Source organism: Mustela nigripes, chromosome 10 (genome assembly GCF_022355385.1).
Source record: "Mustela nigripes isolate SB6536 chromosome 10, MUSNIG.SB6536, whole genome shotgun sequence".
NCBI classification, from domain to species: domain Eukaryota; kingdom Metazoa; phylum Chordata; class Mammalia; order Carnivora; family Mustelidae; genus Mustela; species Mustela nigripes.
This window is the reverse complement of record NC_081566.1, coordinates 60,303,597-60,331,288: the sequence shown is the minus strand read 5'-3', so window position 1 is coordinate 60,331,288 and position 27,692 is coordinate 60,303,597. Positions and strand designations below refer to the sequence as shown.

Here is a 27,692-nt window from a genome sequence, read left to right as displayed (position 1 = left end):
TACAGCAAACAGATGTCTACACAGGGTGAGGAAGAGTTACCTAATCGTGAGAACCACACTGAAGTGGAAAAAAGTTGCCTTGGGAGTTAGTGAATTTTGTGATGTTTGCACGTGTTCACAGAGAAGTGCAAAGTTGTTTGTCAGTCATCTTTCAGAGTGGCTGCCCGCATTTATCAGAGGTTAGGGAAATTGTTGAAACTTCTTTTAGCTGTAATAGTCTATGAAACATTAGGCACCTAAAGAAATGGATTTCCAGAATTTGGGGTCATTTCAGTTTGTTTGCAAAATTGAATGTATTCACATTGGGTCTTTTGAATTACGCTACTTCCTCACGGAGTAGGGGATCTGTATGTAATAAACCCGACATTGTTCACTGAGAGGCAGAGGCGGCGCGGCTGTGGCCGGTGCTCCTCCTGCTCTTGCCACCACTGCTGTTCTGCCGGGTACAGCTAGAAATAAAATGAAAAGGTGTCAGCTTCTGGGGGCTCAAAGTGTAGTATCACAGTTCTAGAAACATCACAATACACTGTGGCAGGCATTATAACAGTTAAATGCAAGGCTCTAGGACATGATTTCTTAACCTCAGCATTATTGACATTTGGACTGAATAATTCTTTGCTGCGGTGGAGGTGGGGGGGGCACTTCTGTGCGTTGTACGTTGTTCAGCAGCATGTTGGGACACTTACCACTAGATTCTAGTAGCACCCATTCCAGTCCTGACCCCCAAAGATGTCTCCACACATACCCTCGTGTCCCCCCACCTGGGAGGGGAGGTGCGAAATTGTGAGAACAACTGCTGTAGGGGGACACAGATGGGAGTAGCTCACATCTGAGGACATTAGGGGAAAGTGGTGGTGGTGGTGGTGGTGGTGGTGGTGGTTTTAAGTTATCTCTCTGGTGATTGCAATTCCCACCAATTACAGCATTCTGTTTTTACTATATTTTTTCACCTCTCTCCTCCCATATGCATCTTAAATCTTACTAACCATCTCACTATGTATACATCAAATAGGATGTTAGATCAGAGTACAGTTTTATTATCCTTATGTTGGTACTCTTTATATGTAACACTTCTGCTGATAGCATTGCCTATAAATCTTGCCTTGAGGATTAATTCTCAGGACCAATCTTGTTAAACCCTAAGTCCCCTAAATTTAACAAAGGAAAAAAACCAAACAAACCAGGAATTTTCACGTATATTCAAGCAAAGTCCTCTTTCCCGTATGAAAGAGAATAGCATTAGGAAATTAGAGAATGACTGAGCCATTCATAAAAGATATTTCAGGACAGATACACACACACACACAAACACACACACACTCATAATTTAGGATATACACATGTGTGTGCTTTGTGTTATCTTATGAGGGTGTTTGCTTATAGTTAATACGACTATGAATGGTTCGACATGGGCTTGTTAGTTTTGCTTATGTTTATCAGCTTCCAGGTAAAGAGAAGAGCTAGTTGTGCCATGTTTCTCACCTTTGCTTTTTCTTCCTTCCAACCAGCAGGAGATTCCCAAGATGGAAACTTTGTCTTTCCCCAGATATAATGTAGCTGAGATCGTGATTCATATTCGCAACAAAATCTTAACAGGAGCTGATGGTAAAAACCTCTCCAAGAATGATCTTTATCCAAATCCAAAGGTATGATGTGGTTGTGTTTGCATGTGGATGATGGTATTTAAAGAGAAATGAAACTACTCGGCCTATAGAATTTGCAGAAGGGCATGTACCCTACTACTTGATGTGGGCCAGTCATTTTAATCCAGAAGCAATCTCTCACCAAATGTAATTTTAAAATAATGTTAAGTTTATGTGAGGTGACATCTACATTTCCATTAGGAATTCGATTCCTTAATATGGTTGTTTTCTTTAAAAAAAAGAACACTTCTTAATCATAGATGTATTAAAGTATATTAAATTTTTTATTACTATTGGAGTGGTGGTCTGAGTGTATCATTTATTGGTAGGGCTTGAAGGAACGTATTCCAAGTGGTTTCCAACCATAAAAAGTGCTTTGAAACAATTCTCTTTGGAAGCTTACAGATTAATTTTCTTGCATTATGCCCCAAGGGGGGATTGACTTGTTTTGACAAGTCATTCTTATTTCTTTAGTTATTAAATGCAAAAATGAACTATTTATATGTCACAGAAAATCCCAAAGTCTCCTTCCATTTTTCTGTGCTCATCTTGACGTGATAACATAATAAAACCTGATTTAATGGTGTAGAACTCAAACTTTTTGATCTCAGTCCCTTTTTAATTCTTTACAATGGAAGGAATAATCTCAAAATAAATGAACTTGCCTATGGATCAGAGCAAGTTCTACAGGCCAGTATTTAGCAGCTCCTGAATTAAAAGAGGAAACTTTTGAAAATGCCTTGCTACTCTATTAAATTTATACCCCCAGGATTATAGTGTTCACTTAAACTTTAACATCTCAGGAAACCTTAACATCTAAAGCATGAAAGAAGTTTGCCCATGATCTTAAAAAAAAAAAAAAAAACTGAAAACAAAAACAAAAACACTCTCAGCGTGCCATTGTGTCTGCCTCATGCCTGCCGTCTATTTTGAAAGACTAAACCGTCTTCCCTGATGCAGATGGATTTCTTGGATTGGTTTTGGGTACACTTGCTCTCATTCTGCATGTAAGGTTAAATGGCTGATCTTACTGAGCACTTATTACACCTGAGCAAACTGGTAAGTACACAGGTATTCTAAAATTCGGAAAAATAAAATATTTCAAGAGAAATAGAGTAATTTTATTACTCTATTCTTTGCATCCATTGTCTACTGTGGCAGCTGATGGTGATTCAGCTGGAGAGTCATGCGTCGGAGCATTAAAAGTTTGTTTTTCTGTTGTAGCCTGAAGTCTTGCACATGATCTACATGAGAGCTTTGCAAATAGTATATGGAATTCGGCTGGAGCATTTTTACATGGTGCGTTTCAGATGAGGCAAAATTACTTTGTTTTGCTGCATTTCCCTGGTTCACATGGCATACTGGTTTCAGGATAGAAAGTTCACAACTTTATTTTTAACAAAATCAAAAGGCTTATGTAAAATTAATGTCATTTGCAGAAAAATCTTAGGCATACTAGTGGCATACATTGATAGTTTTAGTAAGACAACAGTACTAGACTTAAATGACACAGTGTTTTAGGTTAGTTATGAAAATTAAAGAAGAATACATGTAAAATTCTCAGCATAGTTCCTGACGTAGTAGATGCTGACTTTACCCCTTTGTGCATTCACTTAAAAAAACCTTACTGAGCATGTACTGTGAACCTAGCATTATTAGTAATGACTCTAGTTTTGTGCTAGGATCTTTATTGTTAACTAAATTTTCAACATTTAATGGTAAATGTTATTTTGATCTTAATTTATGATTAACAGGGGGTGCTCAGGGGAGCGTATGACTCTTGATTGAAGGGTCATGAATTTAGGGAGCCTACTTAAGGGGAAGAGAAGGTAATTTTGAGGTTGAAGATTTTTCTCATTTTATCTAATCAATGTGTAACTTAGATCTTGTGATATTACATTTAGATGCCAGTGAACTTGGAAGTCATGTATCCACATATCATGGAAGGCTTCTTACCAGTCAGCAACTTATTTATTCATCTGTGAGTAAGGGGGATTTATTTTTCCGAGACTATAAACATTCATTGTTTTTTTTTTTTGCATTAAGCTTCCTTAATGTCAGGATTTTCTTAGAGAAAGAATTTCTGTCAACTCCCTCTCCACTCCATCAGTACACTGAAAATTGTAGACTTCCTTCAAATAGAACTAATTGCTTCCCTCTGTGGCACTTTCAATTCTGCTTTCAGTGGAATTTTAAGACGTTGTGAATCTAAAATTGTTTTGGAGGTTTTGAGTTTTTTTTAAAGAGTCCTAGTACCTCCAAAAGCGTTTGTCGCTTATTAGAGTTTATAACTATATCTTGGCATTGCTTGAATACTGGCGTAGGGTACAGATAACGTAGATCTCTGTGCTACAGAGTTTTGCGTGGTAGTAGACTTCTGCTTGGTCTTTGGACATTGAGAAACATATCCAGGAATCTCTTGGAAAATAAAATGTTTATATCAAATGGTTTATATATAACTTAAAATATTCTTTGTCCACCTCATCTTTAAGGGACTCCTTTCTGCCCATCTGTCGGGTGAATGACTTTGAGATTGCTGATATTCTATATCCAAGTAAGTGAGAATTCAAAGCAATTTTTAATATCTGACTTTAATATTTTACTTCTCCATCAATAAATGTAGAAAAAAATAATAAACTACAGGTAATTGGCTTTAGAAAGTCAATTTTAAGTCTGAGTTTTTTCATAGCCTATTACTGGAATTGTTTTCCTTTGAAGGTCCACAGGAAAGCTATTTTTCTGATCCATTTGTCTTACCTCCTTATATTTAAAAGACATCCTGTAAATTTGAAAGCATGAATATGAGTAATATGCAAGCTGGATTGTGGATTCATCATACAGTTTTCTCCAGTGTAGCAATTATTTTTTACTCTGAAGAAAATATCTTTTAACAGTGATAAGAATAGTCTTGATATGATATTAACATAACAATTTGTCTTCACTTTATTTAAATGTCCCTTAATTCTTTTGACTCACATTTATGCATCAAGTTATTTTCTGTTGCAAGAGATTCAGTTTGCTATTTAAAAATGTTTTTTTCCTCTTTCTCATCTACCTTTTTGTTTTGTCTATTGATCTATAATTTACACAAAATAAAATTTCAACAATTTTAAATGTGTAACTAAATGAATTTTAACAGAGGTACATGGTTGTATAGCTATTGCCACGATCCTGTGTAGGAATTTCGATGGCCCTACAAAAGTTCCCTCGGTTCCCCTCGCAGCTGATTACTCTGACTGAGCCCTCTTCCCTGGCAACCACTGACCTGCTTTCTGTCACTGTGGTTTCTTGACTTGTCTGATATTTGATGTAAATGAAATAATAGTCCGTATTCTTTTGTGTCTGGTGTCTTAGCCGAATGCTTCTGAGATTCATCCGTGTTTGTTGCATTTATCAGTAATCCATTTCTTTTTATTTTGGAATAGTATTCCATTGTAAATAAAAACTGCAGTTTATTTACCTGGTGGCCAATTGGTAGACATTTGCACTGTTTCCACATTCCGGCCATTGTGAACAAGGCTGCTCTGAACGTAGGATAAAAGTCTTCCTGAGGTCATGTGTTTTCATTTCTACCTAGCAGTAGAAATACTGGCTCATGTGTTCAGTATATTCTTAATGTTTTAAGAAACTGCCGAACTGTTTTCTAACATGGCTGCCTCATACCATCCACGGCATCTGTTAAGTTCAATTGCTCCACGTCCTCCCCTGCACTGATATTGGAAAGTTTTAATTTTAGCCATTTTAGTGGCTGTATCACTGTATCTCATGGTTTTAATTTTTATTTCCCTGATGACTAAAAGCAGCATATTTCCATATGCTTATTTGCTATCTGTATATTTTCTTTGGTGAATTGTCTTTTTGAATCATTTTTTTAAGATTTTGTGTTTTTTTTAAAGTAATCTCTGCACCGAGTGTGGGGCTAAAACCCATAACCCTGAGATTAAGAGTCACATGCTCCCCCGACTGAGGCAGCCAGGCACCCTAGTGTTGTTGTTGTTGTTGTGTTGTTCTGTTTTTGGATTGTTTGTCTTATTATTGAATTATAAGTCTTCTTCAGATGTTATAAAAACACATAGTTTATCAGATAGGGATTATGCAGATGTTTTCTCCCAATCTGTTACTTGCCTTTTGAATATTGTAACAGTGTCCTTTGAAGAGCAAAATATATTTCCATTTTGAAGGTTCTAATCATTGTTTCTGTTTTCATAAAAATGATTCATAAAACCATTTTTGGTGTGTACTGTTAAGAAATCTTGGCCTCAGAGATGCTGAGATTTTACTCATATGTTTTAAGCGTATCATAGTTTTATTGATTTATTATTTATTTACTTATGAGAAAGAGCGAGCGAGAGTGTGTATGTGAAGCGGGGAGGGGAGGGATAGAGGGAGAATCTCCTTGAGGTTCGTTGGGTTCGATCTCACAACGCTGAGATCATGACCTGAGCCAAAATCCAGTGTCGGACGCTTAACTGACTGAGCCACCCAGGTGCCCCAAGCGTATTGTTCTGGCTTTTGTTATTTAACACTTGAATTTTTATATATGATATAGGTCAGGGTCTTTCTTTTTTAGAGTTTTTTTTTTTCTTTTTTGCATAGAGTTATCAAATTATTTCAGCACCACTTATTGAAAAGATTCTTCTTTTTCCCATTGAATTACTGTGGCAGTTTTGTCAAAAATCAATTGACCAACCACCACACACCTATTAGAATAGCACACATCCAAACACTGATAGTATCAAATGCTGGCGGTTTCCTGCCAGCGCTCCTGAGTGAGCTTTGGTGTTTCCTTTTTTCAGGGAATTTATCCACTTCTTTTCAGTTGGCAAGTTGATTAACATAAAGTTGTTCATAATTTTCCTGTATCTTTCTTTTTAAATATTTTATTTACTAGAGAGAGAGATCATGAGTAGGCAGAGAAGTAGGCAGAGAGAGAGAGGGGGAAGCAGGCTCCCTGCTGAGTAGAGAACCCGATGCGGGGCTCGATCCCAGGACCCTGAGATCATGACCTGAGCCGAAGGCAGAAGCTTAACCCACTGAGCCACCCAGGCGCCCCTTCCTGTATAATTTTTAACAGTTTTGGGGTTCAGTAGTGATGTCCCCTCTTTCATTCTGATGTTTTTCATTTGTTTTTTCACTCTTGTAGTTTTCCCAGACCAGTCTGGCCAGAGGCTTATCAATTTTGTTTATCTTTTCAAAGAACAGCTTTTGGTTTCATTGGTTTTTCTGTATTTTATTTATGTTTTTGTTCTCTTGTTTTCTGTGCTTATATTGCTATTCCTTTCTTTCATGTGTAGTTTGGATTTGCTCTCTCCTCTCTCCCCCACCCCTTTTTTTTAGGTAGAAGCTGAGGAAGTTCATTTGACTTTTCTTCTTTCCTAATACAGGTGTTTAATGCTATAAATTTCCCTTTTGTCAACTTTAGCCGCATCCCACAAACTGAGGACTGATTGTTCTTCTGTATGTGTGGATGCATACGCCCACATGCCTTTGGATTATAAATGTAATCTTGTCTTCAGCAGGGTAGCCCTGTGATCTTCTGCTCCTGGGGTTGAGGCCACATCCCTCCTGGGATACTTTCTGCTGTTGGCAGTTGTTCCAGGGTTATCACTAGCCAAAGATCACCTCATTTGTTTCTCTTATGGATCGCTGTCCTGTATTGCCCGTCGTCTGGTGTCTAAAATTTTTAACTTTGTGTATTTTATCTGGTTTTCTTGTTGTTTAAGATGGGAGAATAAGTCTGTTCCTTATTATTTTCTCTTGGCCAAGAATGATTTATTTATTTATATTTATTTATTTATTATATTTATTTATTTATTTTTAATTTTTAAAGTTATTAATGCAAAGAGAATTCTGATCTTTATATTAGAGCACATTTTTTGTGATTTGGTTAATTATAGCATGCGTGCAGTTTTGTTCTATGCGCTATGAGCAAAGTATATCGTGGGAGAGGATGAATTTTTATTTTTACATTGTTTCAAAGATTTACTTAAGAAGTCTTGCTCTCTGTTTTAGAGGCAAAACGGACAAGTCGGTTTTTAAGTGGCATTATCAACTTCATTCACTTCAGAGAAGCATGCCGTGAGACATACATGGAATTTCTTTGGCAATATGTAAGATTTAAATATATTTTTGAGTCACATACCAGATTAGTAATATCACTTATGAACTACTAAACTATTTTGAAATAGTAGTCGCAGATAACTAATTGTCATATGGCTGTTAGAATCATTTATTTTAATATTTATGTAAGTTGCAGATTTTTGTTAATGGAAAGCATGTATCAGAATGAGATTTTCATCGCTATTGGATAACATTAGGGAAAGGCTGGGGTTTTTTGTTCTAATCTTATAGCTGAGGAACCTTTTCCTATATTAGGTTATGTAAGGGGAGAAATAATGACAAATACATGTTTTTTGCTTTGGAGTTATACTGTAGTGTTCTTTATTTAATTGAGATATTTGAGGTTGATGTTTGCTTTCTAAAGAATGGCCTAAAATGATGTTTTGTTTATCATGCTGGCCCAACATTGCATTATAAGATCCAGTCCAAGTAAATCACTTTAACAGATGGAAACTCATTTCATCAACAATTTAGAGAATTTGGAAAGATTACGGGTCATCCATGTGATTCGTTTCCATCTGTCCCAGTCTTGGGTTATCATATTCTTAGTAAAGTGCCAAAGTAACACCAGACTATTAGAACTTCCCCTCCAGCGACTGAGTTGTATAGATAGAAACTTCCTTGTACAAATCGTGTCAAGCTTAAACTTCTCAAACATCACATACTCTCCAAAGCTTCATGTGGATTTGCTAACACACACACAGAAACATACAATTTTGCTTGGCTAATTTTTCCTCATTCTTTTAAGACACAGCTCAGAGTCTATCATATTCACGAAGCGTCCCTTGATGTTCCTCCCCAGCCATGACCCTGGTTGGCTGGTGTCGTTATCTTTAGTCCTGTAGCAAGTTGGTTTGTGGACTTACATGCATGTATCTGACCCTTCGAGGAGAATGCGCTACTTAAGTCCCAACTATACTACTTCTTGGGTATTATTCTTGGCACTTAGCCCAGTACCTGACCATGGTAAGGACTCAGCATTTATGTGCGAATAAAGAAATTTCTCATTCCCTAGTCACAAATGCCTGTTGTCTCTTAAACATGTCTTAATTCTGATGGTGAAAGCTTAGGACTAAGCATTTTTCAGTGTGTACTGGTAGTTTTCTTTTCTTTTTTTTTTTTAAATACATGTTGTGTTTGTGTTGAAAAGCCCTAATATGAAAATTGCTTTCATAGAAATCTTCTCTGGACAAAATGCACCAGTTAAATACTGCACACCAGGAAGCGTTAATGAAATTGGAGAGACTTGAGTAAGTAGGAGTTTTACAAATTAAATGAGTATAATTTCAAGATGCAGAATGGATCATGAATAGTATTTGACAACCCTGCAGGATACCTCAAGTCTCCTTCTCCTTCCTCACTAAGAGCAGACTATTTAAGTTTATCTGTTCCAGAGAAAGAAAAACTCGTTCTCCTTCTTTCTAACTGTTAGGGTATCATATGTTCTTTTACTTTATTCTTGTTATTAGTGAATTAGCATGAGATGTTTAAAGCCATTAACTTACCTCCTAAGTTATGTCTGGAAGTAGTTATCTTGTATAGGTGAGCAGTAATTAAGTGGACTTTCTTTCTTTCTTAAAGCCAGTTAATTCTGTTAAGAGAGCTTTGTTTTGTTTTTGCCTCATTGGTCCCATTGGAGTTATGAGTTCTTGGCCAGACAGATCGATTTTGAGCAGACGGATTTTCTATCCCTTGTACTTTCTTGCTGGCTCTGAGTTTCTTTGTTTCACTGGAGAGCTTTCCTAACCTGCCCTGGTATAGAGTGTCTCAGAGACAGCAGTAGGCTGCAAAGACTGGGAACAGGAGGCAGATACTAAAATCTCACAGGTAAATTTAACGTAAACGAAGTTAAGAGATAAATGACAAAGTGGGGTGTGGCTATTTGTAGCCTACGCAGCAGAGCAGCACCGTCCCTAGTGAGAAAGCCTGTGTAATATTCCTAACACGTGGAGAACTCCTACAAACCAAGGACAAAAGGATAATAGAAAAATGGGCAAAGGCTAAGAACAGGGCATTTATAGAAGAATGACTACAAATAGATAATTAAAAACAGGTAAAGATTATTAAACTCATTAGCAGTCAGGGAAATGATCATTAAAAGCATAATTCTATGCCATGTCTCAAAACAGAAGTTGAGAACCATGTGCACGGCAGAAACTTTTACACAGATGGGGCTGTTAAGACGGATGGGCAGAGCGAAGGGAGTGGCTGGTCTGGGAGAGGGAGGCGAGGCGAGGAGCCAGGCAGGAGCTGGCACTGGACAGGGAAGGGAACGTCCCACTGGTTTTATTAAGAGCCAAGTTAGAAAAGGCAGGTATGAATGCAGATGAGTCCATATGCGGACTCGCTGGTGGAAGGCTGAAGGAGCTCATCGGATCTTTATTTTCTGTGTTGCGGAGGCCAGGTCATCTATTTTAAACCTCTGTCACATGGGAGGATGAGAATTCAGAAACATGAAAGACAGTTTATGTTTTTTTGTGTGTGTGTGTGTGTGTTTTTAACTTGAGTCATTTGAGGACAGAGACTATTTTGGCCTTGCAGAGTTAAGGACTCAATATATGTTATTTTCATCTGTTTTGCTATGTTTAGTTCTGTTCCAGTTGAAGAGCAAGCAGAGTTCAAGCAGCTTTCGGATGACATTCAGGAGCTGCAGCAGTCACTGAATCAAGAATTTCGTCAAAAAACGGTATCAGCTGTGTTGACCTTAAAAATTAAACAGCCAGTTATCTTATCAGCAAAAATGGGTTTATTTGGGAATAGCAGAGGATTGCAACTTGGTACAAGTGAGCTGCAGGAAAAATCATAGATGAGTCTAACAAACAAAGGAGAGAGATGTTATTTTATGGAGGAGGAGGAGGTTAGGAGGGGTTGCTTGGAATCAGAGTCCTTGGAAGGAAAGCAACAGTCCAAACACAGTCTCATTCATTATATCACAAAAAAAATTCTTCCTTTCAGACACTTTATTTTTGCTCAAAGCTAGGGAACACTAGCAGAAAGCACAACAAAGTAATTGCTATGCTAGAACTTCAAGAACGCTAAGAGAACCACCTTTCTTGGGGTCTGAAAAGACTAACCTAGCATGAGGGTGGTGATGGTTTCTCACTGGGGAAGCTACAGGGGTAGTGGCTGTCCTGTAGAGACGTGGGGGATCTCTTGCCCTGGGCAGGGGCCTAGTTGAGGCCCTTTGGAGTCCACTGGGCCTACTGCAGCGTGAGAGCTCCCCCTCCTGGCCTCTCGACTCCGTGTGAGTGAGGTTTCATTGTTTTTTCATAGTTGTTTGCTTAAAAAAACAAACTTTTTTTTTTGGTGGATGGGAGCGGTAAGAGCACGTCCGTTACTTTTAGTTACGAAAGCTCTAGGGTATGTTGCTGCGCCCATTTGTGCTCCTTGTCACGGATATAAACTTCTGTCAAGTGTGGTTATCTATTTGTGTTGCCCAAGTTCTGTGCTGTCTTGTTGACTGGAATTTTTTAGGATTTGCCTTTTTCTAAACTTGCTGTTCCCAAACTATAAGGGAGCCCCCTGGACTTGACAGGAAACCCTGTGGGGTTTGGGGGGGGCACTGCAGGATATTTCAGAATTTCATGGGAAACTGAGGGTCAGCACGTCGTACTCTGCTTGAACTCCTGGCTCAAGGCAGTCCACAGTTCCAGCAGCTCAGGCGCCTTCCGTTCGTGTCTTTGTGAACCTGGGTTCTGGCATTTGTCCTGGTGAAGAACCAGTACCTGAACAACCTTACAGAACAGGAAATGAGGAAGTCTTTGTCCAGTCCGATTCCAACCTTTGTGAATTAGTGCAGTGCCCAATAGGTACCCATCCAATGTAGAAGTAGTTGTGGTTATTTAAGAATGAAATAAACATTATTTTTTTCCGATTTGTATGCATGACATTTTCAAAGAGCTACTAAGTTGTTAGGACTTGAGGACTTACACAGTACTCGGACTCCACTGCTTACTAAAGGAATCTTTAGGTATTTCTTGTGGCCTGGGGCATCGTACACAGAAAATTTGAGAATTTCTGCTCTAATCCATTTAACTCCTCCTTTACCTTTATTTTATGAGAAAGCACTGAGAGGCTAAATTTAAATTTGTTTTGGATCATCACAGAAAACAGTTGTTGGCTTTTTTCCTTAGATAGTGCTCCAGGATGGAAATTCCCAAAAGAAGTCTGATATTTCAGAGAAGACCAAGCGTTTGGTAAGCATCTTTCATATAACCAGACTTACGGTTTGAATATTTTCTGTGGGGGAGTATGTTAACTGTGTGCGTTGTTATAGTAAAAGTTTCTTCCTTTTTCCTTAAAATGAATCTAGTTTAACTTTTTTTCAGGTTAAATATAATAGCTGACTACTGTTTTTTTTTTTTTTAATGGAAATACAGAAATGTGTAGGAGAGTGAAAATCACCTGAAGGCTCACCACATGGTCTGAGATGTGCGTAGACGACATTTTTCTATGCAGAGCCATATGCAATGTTACGTCAGAGGTGTGAGACTCTTCATGTCTCACACCTGTCTTTTTTCACTGAACCCAAAAGAGCATAAATACTTACACGCCACCGGAGAGACTCATTGTCTTAATGGCTGCTTACGGCTGTGCGTCACACTGAGGTTGATCTTTCCGGTGTCCTGTTGGTGGACACGCACTGGCTTCTGATGTTTCTGCTACTGGACAGCAGTGTGTGTGCTGCACACACACACACACACACACACACACACACCCCGAGATCTGTGTACAGGGCTGCTTTTTTTCTTAGACCATATTCCTACTTGTAGGATTTCTGGGTCAAAGGGAATACACATTTAAAACTGACCCACCTTGCCAACCTGACTTCTAAAAAGATACGCATTTACATTCCTACCGATACAGTGTGAGTGTTCTTTTTCCCGCCGTCTTGCCAAAACGGGAGGTTTGTAGTTTGCTTTCTCTGTTGCTTTTATAGGAAAAAAAAAACAAAAAAAAAACCCCATTTTCATTTTTATTTTTTTGCTTCTTAATGATTTTGACATCTTATTCAATGGTTTGTGGTTATGTTTTATTTTGTAAACTTCCTGTATTCCTGGCTTCTTTTGTTTTTTTTAAGGAACTTTATGAATTGGGGATATTAACTACTTCTCCTTTAAATTCATGATTTTTTTTTTTCATTAGAAGGCTTAGGTTTTTAATGTAAAATTTATAAACATGGCCTTTATGGTTTGTGGCTTTAATTCTATACATAGAAAACCCTGTCCTATTTCTCATGTTTTTAGCCCCATTGTACTGTTATGTCTTCCCTATTAACACTTACGCTCTAGAACCACCAGAAATTGACTTTGATGTACTATAGTCCTTATTTTTCTGTCTCTCGTTTGATTAGCAAATGCTTTCACCTGAGTAGTACTGACCATGTTTTTATTCATTTCTTTCTGTCCCACTTAAATCTATGGTCAAACGAAATCATTTAGTAATTACACTATCAGGTTTAGGCTTCTTATAAAGTGAAGAGACGTAATGAAAGTCAACATCAGGTGTGAGGAGGGCGGCCTCGGGTTTTGTAGAGGATGGAACACGTATGGCCATTTGCTGAAATAACAGATAAGTTGTGTCAAACGTTCAATTTTGGCCTCAGTGTTAGCTGATCAAAATGTAAGATCATTTGTGGTTCTTTTTAGTTGAAAATCATCGGCAGACAAATTTCAGAAGCCGTCCAGTAACATAGTCCTGTTATAAAATACTCAATGACATACCTTTGTGTACGCGTACGTGTATGTATGGTGAGAGAGGGAGTCCGACACAGAAGGCCTCTTCCCTGGGCCTGCTTCCCCCGTAGGCTCCTCCCTCCCCTCCCTTTCCATGGCATTATGTGCTCGAATGCAGACTCCGGCAGTTCTCTTGCTGTTTCATTATTTAGTTCCTAGAAATGGGCTTGTGGTGTTTGTTGATCTGTAATTGATTCTTTCACTTAATATTTCTTGGAAATTTTCCCATATTGATACATAGTATCTCAAAACAAAGTAAACACAATTCATCAGCTAATACTTAGGGAGGATGTTCATATGAATATTTTTTAATCTTTTTATATAATTTTAGATTTATAACAAAGTTTTCACCAAATTCTCCGATGCCCTTCACCTCAATTCCCCGAATGGTTTAAATTCAGGAGAGTAAGGGGAAATGGGTTGTAATTCAGCCGGCTTGTACTAAGTGCCTCCTCAGTGCCATGGCTTTGTCTGTGTTCTGGGAGAACAAAGATAACTTCTCAGCACTCCAAGCTGTGCAGTCAAATTCAGTCACACAGATTAAGTACATAATTATAGCATTGCATGTACAGTGATTGTACTGTTCATAGAAGGAACGCAGAGGAAGTGGGAGCAGGATTTCCAAGGACTAATGAAACTCAGGAGCAGTACAAGGGTGACATAATGGTGTTCAGGAGGACCGTACTGATCAAAGAGAGATCACTTGCATCTGCTCTAACCCAGGACTGGCATTAGCAGGCTGTAGGTACAGAGGGCACTCGCAGCAGAGGACCCCGTGAGGACAAGAGGAGTACACAGTGAAGGACCTTGAATGTTCTGCTAAGGGGCTCGGTCTTTGGCTCATAGACAAAAGGGAGCAAATAAACAGGTGATCTAAATTTTTCCCCCACTACGACGAGCACAGGCCCAGTTTCTTTGTTCTTTTCCATTATTGTAATGGTAAGTGAACAGTTTTGTTATTGTATCTAATATGTAAATATGTTTTCTCAACAGAATGAACTAAAATTGTCAGTAGTTTCTTTGAAAGAAGTACAAGAGAGTTTGAAAACAAAAATTGTGGATTCTCCAGAGAAGCTAAAGAATTATAAAGAAAAAATGAAAGATACAGTCCAGAAACTTAAAAATTCCAGGGTGAATTTCCTTTTTTTGATTTTAATGCTTTTCTATATATTTTTTTCTTTTTAGCAACTTCTGTTTAATTGTGTGTTCATTCTGTGATTTCCAGTTTATCGATACTTCTTTTTCTCTTAAGGTTTTCGCCCTTGTCGCTGATACGTAGCTCTCCTGGAAAGTTAGTGTACGGAAAAGAAGTACAATTTTGAGACATTTGTCCAATGATGCAAAAAGTTTGGGGGACTTTGCCCTGAATGATCAGAACAAAAATTCTCTGTTCTCCTGAGGCTTACTTTATATAAGGGAGAAAAGTTTTAAGTTTATAATTAATGATAGAATTACAGGTATATATTATGAAAATATATAGGGTGTGCGCATGTTGGGATCGGAAGTACATGGGAAATCCCTGTACCTTCCGCTCAGTTCTGCTGTAAATTTAAAACTGCTCTAAAAATATTTTTTAAAGAGCACCAAAAAGAAATAAAAAAAAAGTATAGGCTTCTTTGAAATAATGTAATGAGGGTAGCCTAATTTAATGTTTTGGAAATCTGGGGGTGGGAAGGGGAAGGAAGTAGGAATTGATGTTGACATCTGAAGAAGAAATTGGTTATCCTCCTAAATGTGTGCATGGAAGACCCTTGGAGGCAGAGAAACAGCATGTGCAAATTCTTTGAGTCAGAAGGAAGCAAAGTATATTCTAGGAACAAAGCCTCATGCATAAGAAGGGGAGTGGCATGAGGTGACCATAGGAAGATAAGCAATGGGCAGATTATTCAGGGTGCTCTGGGTTTTACTTTAGGAGCAAGGGTACACCGCTGTTTAGTTTAAAAGGGGGATGTTGGAACATGATACAACTTATGTTTAACAAGATGATGGGTGTCTGTGGGAGATGGATGGAGGCTCAGTGGGACAGAAGTAGAAGTGCGCAGACAAGTTAGCATCCTTGGTGGGGCAGGGCTTTTAAACCATCAATTACTAGAACTTTTCTGGTTTATCCCTGAATTTGGTGTTCTGATCATTCCTAATAATTAAGAATTATCACCCAGGAATAGACAAAGATTACCAGAACAGAAATGAGAGTGAAAAACTATATCTGAGTATTTATGAGAAAAGTATAGTTCATTTAATAAAAAACAGCTCTGGTTCAATTGGCTGTTCACTTTGAAGAAAAGGGAGCTGGGTCTACATCTTGCACCATTTACAAAAATAAATTTTATGTGAGTTGAACAATTTTAGAAATTTTAGGATAATGTTTGTATAATCTTGAGCTGGGATAATTTTTTTTTTTTAAATTAATATAGAGAGGGGCGCCTGGGTGGCTCAGTGGGTTAAGCCTCTGCCTTCAGCTCAGGTCATGATCCCAGGGTCCTGGGATCGAGCCCCGCATCGGGCTCTCTGCTCGGCGGGGAGCCTGCTTCCCCCCATCTCTGCCTGCCTCTCTGCCTGCTTGTGATCTCTGTCTGTCAAATAAATAAATAAAATCTTTAAAAAAAATTAACATAGAGAAAAGGACATCAATGGAACATGTTCATAAGGCATATGAGAGGGAAAGGGATTATATCCATGACATGCAAAGATTCAAAGAGTGGTTACAGACTGGTAAGAAAAGGACAACAAAAATGAGCAATGGTATGAGTAAGGACGTCACTGAAGACAAAATCCAATTGATTAAGAAGGTGGGCGGAGGGATAGGCTGGTCACCGGGGAGAAGAAAAGTAAGTCCGTATTGTTACAGTGGTTGTGGGGAACATGTTCATTTTCTAATTTTAGAAGAGGAATTAATCTTTTAAAAAAGAATCAGCCATAGTAATAGTTATTATACAGATGAATAGGAAGATCATAATTGGAAATACAATTGCCCAGGAGCAATTAGGAGCAGTTTGAGTATTAGCAGACATGAACGCTTTTCAAATCATTGTGAATAATCTGTGGAAGGTACTTCAGTGAGTGATTTAGTAAAATTGTGGCAGTTTTCCTTTGTGTAAGGATATTTGGCAATTAAGAAGCATAATTATATATACTTAGACACATGTCAGTAATAGCACTTTCTTAGTGACCTAGAAACTTAATTGTTCTCTGCTCTTAAGCTTTCAGTATTAAGTGCAGAAATTATTTAAGAGCAAACAAACTGACAGGACTGCAGTTTCATGAAGGAGACTATCAAACTGGTTTTTATGTTTCTTTCCTTGAAAGCAAGAAGTGATGGAAAAGTATGAGATCTACAGAGACTCCGTGGACTGTTTGCCTTCATGTCAGTTGGAGGTGCAGTTATATCAGAAGAAAATACGGGACCTGGCGGATAACCGGGAAAAATTAACCAGCATCTTAAAGGAGGTTTGTGTTTGTGTGGAATTTCAATGTTTTTATTATGGAATGATTTACTGTAGTTCCGTGGCTTTGCTTTTACTTTGTGTTACTGTTTGCTGAAAGGAAAGCAAAATCATTCTAGAGTATAACAGATGTGGCAGTATACGCTGAGCAAGAAAACATCTTCTTAAACACAGCAATGGTAAGACCTATGTTAACCTTCAGATGAAATGAATGATTAATTAACATGGCATGTTGCCGTGTGTATTTTGGAGAAAAGTCATGGAATTTTAAACCTGTTCTAACAGTTGGAAATGATCTTCCCACCAGTAAGCCCCGAGTCCCAACTCACGGCCTCACACCATTCCTGGGATTTAAGTTTATGCTTAGTGCCTGCCCTGAAGATAGAGAGCCAGTGCCAATGTTCATTCTCCCAGGCTGAAAGCTTGAAAATCCTTCTCTGCTTCTTCACTTTATCATAGTAACCTACATTATCCCCAGGATCACTAACAGTGCATTTGACAAAGGATTTCTTTTTTTTTTTTTTTTTGAGAAAGTAGGGGTTAGAAGGTGAGGTGGTCTGAGATATTCTATCCCAATCGTATACTCCCTTGTCTGCCATCCTGAGTCAGCAAAAGGTTGCTTTTAATGGTTCTAGGATTTCCCCTTTTCTCTTTTACTCCTTCTACCTTAGTTCAGACCCGAACCCTCTCTGTGTAGCTTCGCCGGGGTCCTGTTCTTTCCCAGCGTCCCCAGCGTCCTGCTCTGTTCTCCTCCTGACACTGTCTTCTGCTCAGCTTTAGGGCTTAAATGGTTTTATCTCGCTTTCAAATTGTATCTCCGTATAGCTCATCCCAGGAAATAGATGTTCGTTTTGTTTTTAAATCCTAATTGGTTGTATCGACTTTAAATACTTCCCGTCAACTATAGAGCCTGAACTTGGAGGACCAAATTGAGAGTGATGAGTCAGAGTTGAAGAAGTTGAAGACAGAAGAAAATTCCTTCAAAAGACTGATGATTGTGAAGAAGGAAAAACTCGCCACAGCACAATTCAAAATAAATAAGAAGCATGAGGATGTCAAGCAGTACAAACGCACAGTGATTGAGTACGAACTTGTTTTCAGTTTAATGTGTTAGACAGTAATTGGGAAAAGCTAGTCCATTTTCTCCCCTAGGATCCCAAAACTCCTATAATTTCAACAAGGTATTCCACCTTTGGGTGACTAAAAAAGATTAATTAATTATGAATCTTACAATGTTAGGTCGAGATTTAGAGCTGTTTTCATTTTTCGACTTTTCCCTGTCCAGATACCACCCTTCCAGATCCTTTGCAGGATTCCCCAGAAGGGTTCTGGTGCCCCTGTCTGTTTCAGTGCATTTAGAGGAGTGGGCTGGGGCTGCAGCGGATGAGTTAACCTGTCCATCTTGTGCGTATAGCTGGGCTCCGGCATTATAGCATCTACGTATTGAGAAAAGGTCCTTTTTTTTTTTTTAATCCAGGTAACAAGTAATATTTCACTAAGTGTTTTATGGCCATTGTTATCCAGCATGCTGGGGTATTCCTGTGGTAGAGCCTTCTTCCTGTCAGTTCTAAGAATGTATTTTTAGAATACACTCCCCAGATAGTGTATGAAATGTCCGTGCTTCAGCCTGCATGTCATGAAGATTTCCTTTGTTCTGGCTCATGCAGATGAAGACAAAGGGCAGAATTGGCAGATTTTGTATTTGCTGCCAAACTGCCTCGCAGACAAGTTGTCCGAGTCACATCCACTCCCCGCCCCCTTATGCCCAGTAGTACATTCGTGAGCTTGGCTGGGGGAGTGCACCTTCAGCCTTCAAGTCTCCGGTGTAAATGACAACCCTCGGCCACAGTACCCACTGGGGTTCACAGCTCTTGGTTTTTATGTCCGAGAAGGAGTTTAGGCTTGTCAAACAAATATATGTGATCTCTTTGGAACCAAAATTAAGAGTTTCATGTTTTCCTTTTCAGATGCTTGAGCGGAATTAAAATTTAGCTGTCTGTTTTCCTTTAGAGATTGCAATAAAGTTCAAGAAAAAAGAGGAGCTGTCTACGAGCGAGTAACCACAATTAATCAAGAAATTCAAAAAATCAAATTCGGAATCCAGCAACTGAAAGATGCCACTGAGAGGGAGAGGCTGAAGTCTCAGGTGAGTGGGTGGCCGCAGGGGCAGTTCTGGTGGTCTCACCAGCTCACGGCGGCGACTCTGCCAGCCTCACGTTCAGGACACTGCCGGCTCTCTGAGGTAGAGATGGACCCCCAGGGCCTTGGTTCTGATCGCATTTCCAGCCCCTTTTCCATTACCAGTGTTCGTTGGAATGTATGGCTCCTTCTTACATTTTCCCCCAGGTCCTTCCCCTGACCTAGCCAAGCATGGTGCTCTGCAGTAAGAGTGCGGTGCTCCAGAAGGACCCTGAGCTTTTGTTTTTAATTAATCTTATTTTTTTAACTTCTATTCAGCTAATTAACGTATAATGTATTATTGGTTTCAGAGGTAGAGGTCAGTGATTCATCAGTCTTATGTAATACCCCGTGCTTATTCTGAGCTTCTTTGATAGATGAACTTGGATAGTGATTTTTAAGTAATGTCCTCTGAAAAGTTTCTGCAGTTTTGGTTTTTTTTTTTTTTGGTCCTGATAAAAGGATCTCAAAAGTATTTCCAGAGGTTCCTGGGTAGCTCAGTCAGTTAAGCATCTCCCTTCTGTTCAGGTCATGATCCCAGGGTTCTGGGATCGAGCCCTGCATCAGGCCCTCTGCTCAGCGGGGAGTCTGCTTCTCCTTCTCCCTCTGCTGCTTCCCCTGCTTGTGCTCTCTCTCTCTCTGACAAATAAATAAATAAAATATTTAAAAAAAAAATTTGTCACCATCAGTGTTAAATGTCTTTGAGTTGTTACCTGAAACAGAGCAGCTGAGGGCAGTCCCTATGTGATGAGACCTTCCATGATCTCTTTATTGTAATTGCCTAATGTTACTGCTTTTATTCTTGCCTTGTTTCAATATATTTTATCGTTTCATAAGCAGTCCTAAGTTTCATGAGGACAGACGTCCACATTTCTGTCCTTCCAGAATGTCAGGACAGCGCCAAACATGTGTTGACCTCTTTCTGTCTTTTTCTTAACCACCCGTGTCTCCAAGCAGTCTGTTCCTGATGTGTGTGTTATATCTCATTTTCTCTGAACTTTTGAACTTTGGCCTATATTTTCCAGATTATCCCAAAATGCTCTACTAGAAATCACTAAGAACAGCCCTTTATTGGGTGAAATCCCATGGCCTCTTTTTTCCCCCTCATTCTTTTACCCCCTTCCCTTTGTTAACATATTGGATCCAGGTTTCCTAAAACCCTGATACCTGGGAAATATTTAAATACTTCCACCATCCACATCCAATTTGCGAGCAGTCCTGATACTAAAAGCCACCGCACCCCATCCCCTCGCCCATTCTCCAGAACTTGTATCCCCTCCAGAGCTGGCATCGCTGCCTGTGCCCATGGAAGCGCGCGCCGACATACCCGAGCGCTGTCTCGAGGCTGTGAGAAAGGAACAAAGGAAGGATGGACGGAACAAAGGCAAACCGAAGGGAATGACTGTCTTTCCGGCCGTGCTTGACCCAATCTGCTATCCTGACTTTCTGTGTTCTTCCCTTTCTTTCCACATTTCAACTACTTTTTCCTGCCCCTGAACTGGATATTCCCGAAGGCCCAGCTCTCTGTTTATCTCTAGAATGTGTGTTAGGAAGATCATGGGAGATATTTAATCCTACTTCTTAATCAAAGTAATAAATAAGTTAATATTTATTTGTTATCACGTGGTCAGGCTTAGCTCGTGAACCTGCTACCATGTGCCTCAGCACTTCTGGCCTGTCAGTCGTAAAGGCACCCCTGCCGGCCTTCCCTCACTGTGTCAGGTCTGTCTGTCTCACCAAGAACATGTTCAGTTTCTCAACAGTAGTGATCATGTACTTGGCTACCTTAGTATGTCCTGTCAGACCATGCCTGGAATGGCTCCTTATATGTAATATGTTTTTCATCAGTATTTGTAAACTTGGATGGTCATCTATGTATTAGAATTCAGAAATGAACAAACAGCCACCTGCCCCAAATGCCCTGAATTAGGATCATCAGCAACGGGGTTCATGAACCAGAATTTTTTACTGTGGCTTTTGAGAACCATTGATACGTTCTGCTTCATTGTTTTCAATATCATCGAGCTCATAACCACCCAGGCTGTTCTGCTAGGACCGCTTTAGTGGTTAAAATGTTATTTCTTATTTCGAATTTAAAATATAATTTCTGTACTCAAGTGAACCAAGATCTCTCTGGAATAAATCTGTATCGTCCTCTGCTTAATATCACTTCAGACACTTGAGGATAATGATTGTGGGTTCCTCCAGCCTTCTCATCTGGGTTAATGAGCCCCAGTTTCCCAGCCATTCTTTATATAGCTTAATTTTCAGATTCATTACTATCCTGTTTACTGTCTTCTCCCCTCTGTTTCCTGTTTGTCATTATTCTGTTTAAAATGTAGGACCCAGTACTAAACATAGCCTTCCAGATAATGCTGTGACCAGTCCCAAAGCGCTGTGCTTCTGTTAATGAAGTGTAATACTGGCTTGGAGTTTTAGCAGCAACATCTCGCCCTTGGCTCATATTGAGCTGGTGATCAATTAAATGACCCCGATCCGTTCCACATGTAGTTCTGCCTGGTTAAATTGCTTCACCATACTTGAATGCAGCCATTTCTTGGGACTTTTAAATCAGAATTTTACTAGTATTTCTCTAAGGCTTCATCTGTTTACTTCTGTGTGGATTTCAAAGTATCAAGGTCATTTTAAATATTTGTATCATTCACATTAATGATATTTCATGGCTTAGCGTCACTTGCACATTTGATTAACATGCCTTTTTCTCCAAAATAAAAATGTTGAGTAGAACTGGGCCCTTGGATACAGTAGGTATGTCTTCCTTCAGACTGACTTAGAGCACTGAGTAGAACTTTGGATACAGTTGTTGGAAGTTGCTAAGTTGTAACTTTTCCCAGTCTGCATTGTGATACCCGTGTGTCCTGAACAGCGTGGGAGAGTCTAAAATTACTGTAGTGAATCGTGACACATTTTTCTCAAGAGTTCATTTTAGCTTCCTTCCTCACCCCCCTCCATGGGAAGGAAAAGATGGGCTGCAGTTGCCCATTTGTTCTCGGTGCAGTTTCTGTGAAATCCTAATGATCTTCGCACCCTTCTCTCCTTAAATATTCTTTCCCAGAGATCCTTGTCTCTGCTGCTTTCCCTTAACACCTTCATTTAGAGCGGCTTCTAAATTGGTGTCCTGTTCTGTCTGCTCACCCCAACTCTTCTCCTTGTTGGAGCTGCCTGTCGGATGTTGTCGGTGTTCTCGTCCATCACAGCAGAATAGCATTTATAGAATGCTTCCAGCAGCTTCCAGCGTCTCTCCTCCTCACCCTCCTTTCTCTCTTCCCCTTTTACTGCCCTTCTTCGCAAATTTCTTCTTATGCTTTGATGGCTTCGTCATTTTTCCATCACAGAGAGTTGATATTTTGGACTTTCTGTAGATAATCCTGACATCCAGACAAGCACCAGGTTAGTGTTCGGATTTTCTTAAACGCCCTTGATCCTGTGCACCACAATCCCTTTCTGTTCTTCTCCTGTCACCTAATTTGGTAATGCTCATGGATTGTGGCAAAAACTTGCTAAATTTCTTCCTTGACCCAAGATTCTGTGCATCACATCTGCCCTGAATGCTAAGGGCTGCCAGATTTATGCTACTAAACTGAACTATCCCTGTTGCTGTGCTTTCCTGCTTAAAACGGGAGCTCGCGGTTTCCCCATAGAGCACTCACTCTGTCCCTCGGTCACCTATGGCCTGTGCACCTGCTGGGCGCCCCCTGACTTGGAGTTAGTAGTGAATAATGAAGGCATGATCCCTGCCTTCTAGGCTTGTCACGCTTTAGATCTAGGCTTAATCATTTCCATTATTTACAATTTACTAGAAAGGATAGCCTCTGTATAACTTTCTCGGTTCCTATGACATATCTTCGATCTCTCTCCTCCCTCAAATACTCCTAGAGTGCTTTTAGTTGATTCTAGATAATCTGGGTTTGTGCTGTCCAGTTCGTAGCTACTGGCAGCATATGGCTGTTTGCATTTACATTTAAATTAATTATAATGAAAAAGTATTGAAATTTAAAATTTAGTACATAATTTTGGCCATCCTTTAAGCTCTTGGTATCCAGTCTGGTCTGGGTTATATGTTCCTTCAGGGTAAAAAGCACATCTGCATTTTCTAGTGTACTTAGGCACAGTGCTACTTCTAGAAGGTACTCAGTAATGTATTTGGTTGATGAATTAAATACGTACTTGTAGGGTAATGACTGGCTGTAAAACCCCATGTATATTATATACAATTGAACCTTGAACAACCCAGGGACTCGGGGTGCCAACAGCACGCAGTTGAAAATCCACATGTTAACTTCTTACTTGCTAAAACCTTAGCTACTAATAGCCTGCTGTTGACTAATAGTCTACTAGTAACACAAACAGCCAATTAACACGTGTTCTGTATGCTATATGTATTGTGTACTGTATCCTGACATTATGGAGGCCAGAGCAAAGAAAATGTTAGGAAGAAAATCACGAGGAAGAGAAAATACTGTTCTAATCCCATACTGTACAAAATCCATGTATGCGTGGACCCGTGCAGTTCAAACCCATGTTGCTCAAGGGTCGACTGTCCTCTTAAATTTATCTGATGCCAAAGTGAGGAAGTTCCCTGGACTGGTGCGGTCTGGTGGACCCTTGTGCAGTGATGGGGATGCTCTTGTGTCCTGCTCAGTACGGCAGCCACTGGGTCCCTGTGTCTGCGGAGGAGCTGACGTGGGATTAGTGCAGCCCAGGGGCCTGGAGGTCTTAAAATGTCCGTTTTCTAGCCACAGGCACCCGGCGGGTACCACACAGACACCACAGAACCAGACTTGGATTTTAAAAATATTTCAGTCTAGTGAAGTCATCACTGTAAGGTGGATTTGTTTTGTGGATTAAAAGTGTCAAGTTCTACTTGGATACGGAAGTTAATGGGAACCTGAAATAGTGTCCGTGAGGGCTGTGCTTGTTCCCGTTAACGTCCTCTCCGGGCTGCTTGTAACTTCGAGTGTGCGCTTGCTTCTTTCTGTTGATGTGCCCTGGACTGGGCTTTTGTTTTTTTCCTTAAGTCGGCTCCATGTCTGGTGTGGAGTTCAGCGTGGGGCTCAAGCGCACGACCCTGAGGTGAGATCGAGAGTCAGATGCTTATCTCCCCGAGCCACCCAGGCGCCTCCGGAGGGGGCTTCCACTTGTCGTTTCTGGCGGCTCTACCTGTGCGGTTTGGTTCCTCCACGAGAGTGTCTTTGTTCGTGGAAGGAAATGGTTTCTTTAGGTGTGTTGAAGTGGCTGGTTAAGTGTTGAGATTGTGTATCTTTATCTAACCACACTGAGTTTTAACAGTTTCTTAGAAGTACTATCTTTCTGCCAAATTTACTCAGCATCCTTTTTAGTAAGAATAAACATACAGTCCTATGGAACTAGGAAGTTAAATTGATCTATAGCTGCTGAATGTGCCGAGTTTTGTTTTTTTTTTTAATGGTGTTTATACAAGCTAGCAACTAATTCTCCTTGTTTTTCTTTTAAGATTGAAGAAATAAAGCCTTCAAAAATGTTTGATTTATTTTCTTAATAATCCGTACTCCATCATTGTTGTAGTAGTGTGATGCCCAATTAGATCTTAGAAATCTAAATAGACTCTTGTATTTTTATATCAGGACTTAATAACGATCTGTGTCTGGATTTTTGGAGAGTGTCTAGCCTTAAGCATCTATTTATATTTGCTGAATCTTAAGCAATAGCTCTCAAACTTGCATACATGCGAGAGTCTGGAAATAGTTTGGTTCTTTTTTTGAAACACTATGAATTGTAATAAATTATAATCTCTGTAAGTTGTTCAAAATCGGAAAATATCTACACTAAAATTTAAACTAAGGTAAGTAGTAGCCAAACTATAGGTTTTAAGAAAAATTTAATGGCAGGGACAATTAAAATTGAGGACATTATGCGCATTTACTGCTCCTTCCTCCCATAGGAAGAGAACTGCTGTTTTATTTCAGTGATAAAAAAACCGATCAACTTAAGAGTACCACTTCTTCTTATGTCTAGATTTGAGAGTTATTTTGTTCAAGAAAAATGAATAATACAAGGATCGAAATTGCACTGGATGAGGATGATAGAAGAAAGTGTTTGCAGGCTTCTTCTGTTACTCTAGTCCATCTGTAAACCTGGTTCTTTCATTTTTTCCTTCATTCTTAGCACATTCACATAGGTTCCTATGAAAACTCATTATTGCTTATAGTAGAATTACCCGATGGGTTTACTAAAACGTCTCTCACGTGTATTTTTTGGTTGTACAGATGACTTAGCACATCTGTTGACCTATCTTTCAGTGGTGACCAGGGCCAGACGCAGAGGGTCTAGGAATCCGCAGTAACCCAGAGACTTGTCTGGACATGAAAAGCTCCAAAATAAAAGCTTTTCCTTGGCAATTACAAATATGTTCTTCATGTTTTGAATCCAAGTCATTGTTACATGTCTCTGCTCTGCTCCTTCTAAATAGCAGGCTTTGATGTGTCTGTACCACCTAAAGAAGGAACTTTAAAAACGAACAGGCACACGTGTGTGTCGGGGGGTGGTGGGTCGGGAGTGCATGTGAGATTGTTTAGGCTTTAAAATATTAAGAAGTCTTAAAGAGATGATTAGAATTCTTGTTAGATGATTAGAACTCTTATCAGTTTAGGATCATGCACGGGATAATTCTTACTCCATTTCATTTTCCACTTAGGAAATATTTCTGAGTTTGAAAGCTGCTTTGGAGAAATACCATGAAGGCATTGAAAAGGCCACAGAGGCCTGCGGTGCTCAGCTAGAGCAGAAGACGGCTGAACTGAGGAAGAGGATGTTCAGGACGTCGGCCTGAGCGGCACAGTCACTTGTCTGCCTGTGAACAGCTCACCGCCTTCATTTCACCTTTGGAAAGGGAAGAGTTGAACTGAAGTCAACAGAAGTATCAGAAGCAACACATAATGTTCTGTATACTCTCGTAGGCTGTTCTTTTGTAAGATAATGCACTTAATGTAGACGTTCATTAACTTGTAACTCAAATAACTTGTGTAGCCATTCAGATCTCCACCGCTCTACGTAGTCGGAATGAAGCCAGAGGAGGGGCATTTGGCAGATGCAATTTTCCAGTTGTTGTCCTGGCTGTCGGGCTTTGTTCGTGGCCATCAAGCAGTGTCGTGTTCCTGAGCATTGCGGTGGGGATCTCATTTGATCCTTCTTGGTCAACTCTGGGTGCACACTTTTATTACTGCTTTATGGGTGAAGAAGCCGTGAGGGTCCTGAGATTAAACAGCGGAGTCAGAATGCGCGGTGCTCTATATGATGCTGGAGCCGGGAACGTGCCCCCTGTATCACGCTTTCTCACGTATCATTTGAAAGAAAGTTTGAGTGTGGGCTTCTGCCCTTGATCCTCAACCTCTGACTCGGCTTGAAAACTTGTATCTACACCCACAGCTCCAATCACCGAGACATCCATGCAACTTTTTTTGCATTGAGTACATGCATTTACATTTTGCCTTTTTGTCTTGAATTTCACACTTGGATGTCAATAGTCAGTAGATGTTTTTAACCTTTTGGCATTCTGTTGGAGCCTAATGGATACTCTCATGCACGTTTTTCATGCATGAAATGAAATACAGGATTGGAAGGGGAACCAATGAGATTCAACCAGGATTGTCAAGATACTTAACACGTGTTCTGCTAAATAGTAGGGCTCACTACACTTAGTCAGAAACCTTCCACTTTCCCTCTTGTGCACCTCACTCCTTTATAACCTTCAGTTAGCAGAGCTGTGGACCGAGGTACCCAGCTCTGCCCCTTCTCGCGTCTCCCCCGTGCTTCCCCCCGCGCTGCAGTTTGCATTGCCCTTTCCTGCCTGAGAAGCTTACGCGGACCTCACCAGGCTCCCGGTCTCTCCCCACCCCTCCAACGGCCCTGGGGCATTCTAAACTTGCAAGTTAGATTATGTCCGTGATGTGTACAAAGTGTTTTGGATTTTCAAGCTGCTGCTGGGATGCTGTGGTGACCCCACAGGGAATAGCTGAAATTTGTAAGAGAAGCATAGAGATAGTGGCTTTATTGGACGCTGTTGCAAACTGCTAGCCCAGGGTAGCTCACCGTTTCAGTTAGATTGCGCGGCATTCCTTTCAATGCAAACATCTTGATGAAGTGGGGTTCTGGCGTTTGCTGTGGTAAGTATCATTTTCTTAGGGAATAAGAAATGAGGGTGGTGACATCCAATTAATAATTGGTTATTTAAGAGTAGAATAAAAATACCTGCAGTTTTTGTGTTACTTTTCTTAAACACACATTGTTAGAACGGAAATGCCCATTACACTGTTTTAATCTAACTACTTAATGATGGAACTCTTGAGTGTTTGTTGTTTTTTTTTTTTTTTTGGACCAGGGGCACAGTGAAAGAATTTCCAAATTTCCCTCTCCCCACCCAGATACATAAAAAGCCACATTCAAGAAGCCCTCAGTATAATCCACATTTAAACCTATACGTGGCTGTTTCAGTTGAAGACTACACTACAAAATTTGAATTTTTTCCCCAAAGTCTCCTTGAATATATATGACATCCTTGGGCCGTATAGCTTTTT

At 39.8% G+C, this 27,692-nt stretch overlaps 1 protein-coding gene across 2 annotated transcripts in view; it reads left to right on the top strand.

The window, feature by feature from the left end:
• The window catches only part of NUF2 (NUF2 component of NDC80 kinetochore complex), a 29,609-nt gene extending 2,161 nt beyond the window's left edge, over positions 1 to 27,448 (top strand). Inside the window, exons 2-14 of one of the 2 annotated variants that reach the window (XM_059413412.1) lie at positions 1,509 to 1,646; positions 2,868 to 2,942; positions 3,548 to 3,624; positions 4,136 to 4,197; positions 7,656 to 7,753; positions 8,940 to 9,013; positions 10,353 to 10,449; positions 11,897 to 11,959; positions 14,492 to 14,629; positions 16,805 to 16,945; positions 17,849 to 18,024; positions 18,952 to 19,087; positions 25,814 to 27,448. In XM_059413412.1, the coding sequence (XP_059269395.1) occupies positions 1,524 to 1,646; positions 2,868 to 2,942; positions 3,548 to 3,624; positions 4,136 to 4,197; positions 7,656 to 7,753; positions 8,940 to 9,013; positions 10,353 to 10,449; positions 11,897 to 11,959; positions 14,492 to 14,629; positions 16,805 to 16,945; positions 17,849 to 18,024; positions 18,952 to 19,087; positions 25,814 to 25,948 (1,395 nt within the window). In that variant the 5' untranslated portion in view covers positions 1,509 to 1,523 and the 3' untranslated portion in view covers positions 25,949 to 27,448. The remainder of the gene's footprint in view (positions 1 to 1,508; positions 1,647 to 2,867; positions 2,943 to 3,547; positions 3,625 to 4,135; positions 4,198 to 7,655; positions 7,754 to 8,939; positions 9,014 to 10,352; positions 10,450 to 11,896; positions 11,960 to 14,491; positions 14,630 to 16,804; positions 16,946 to 17,848; positions 18,025 to 18,951; positions 19,088 to 25,813) is intronic. The other variant, XM_059413411.1, reaches the window with a different exon arrangement.
• The last annotated feature ends 244 nt before the right edge of the window (positions 27,449 to 27,692 follow it).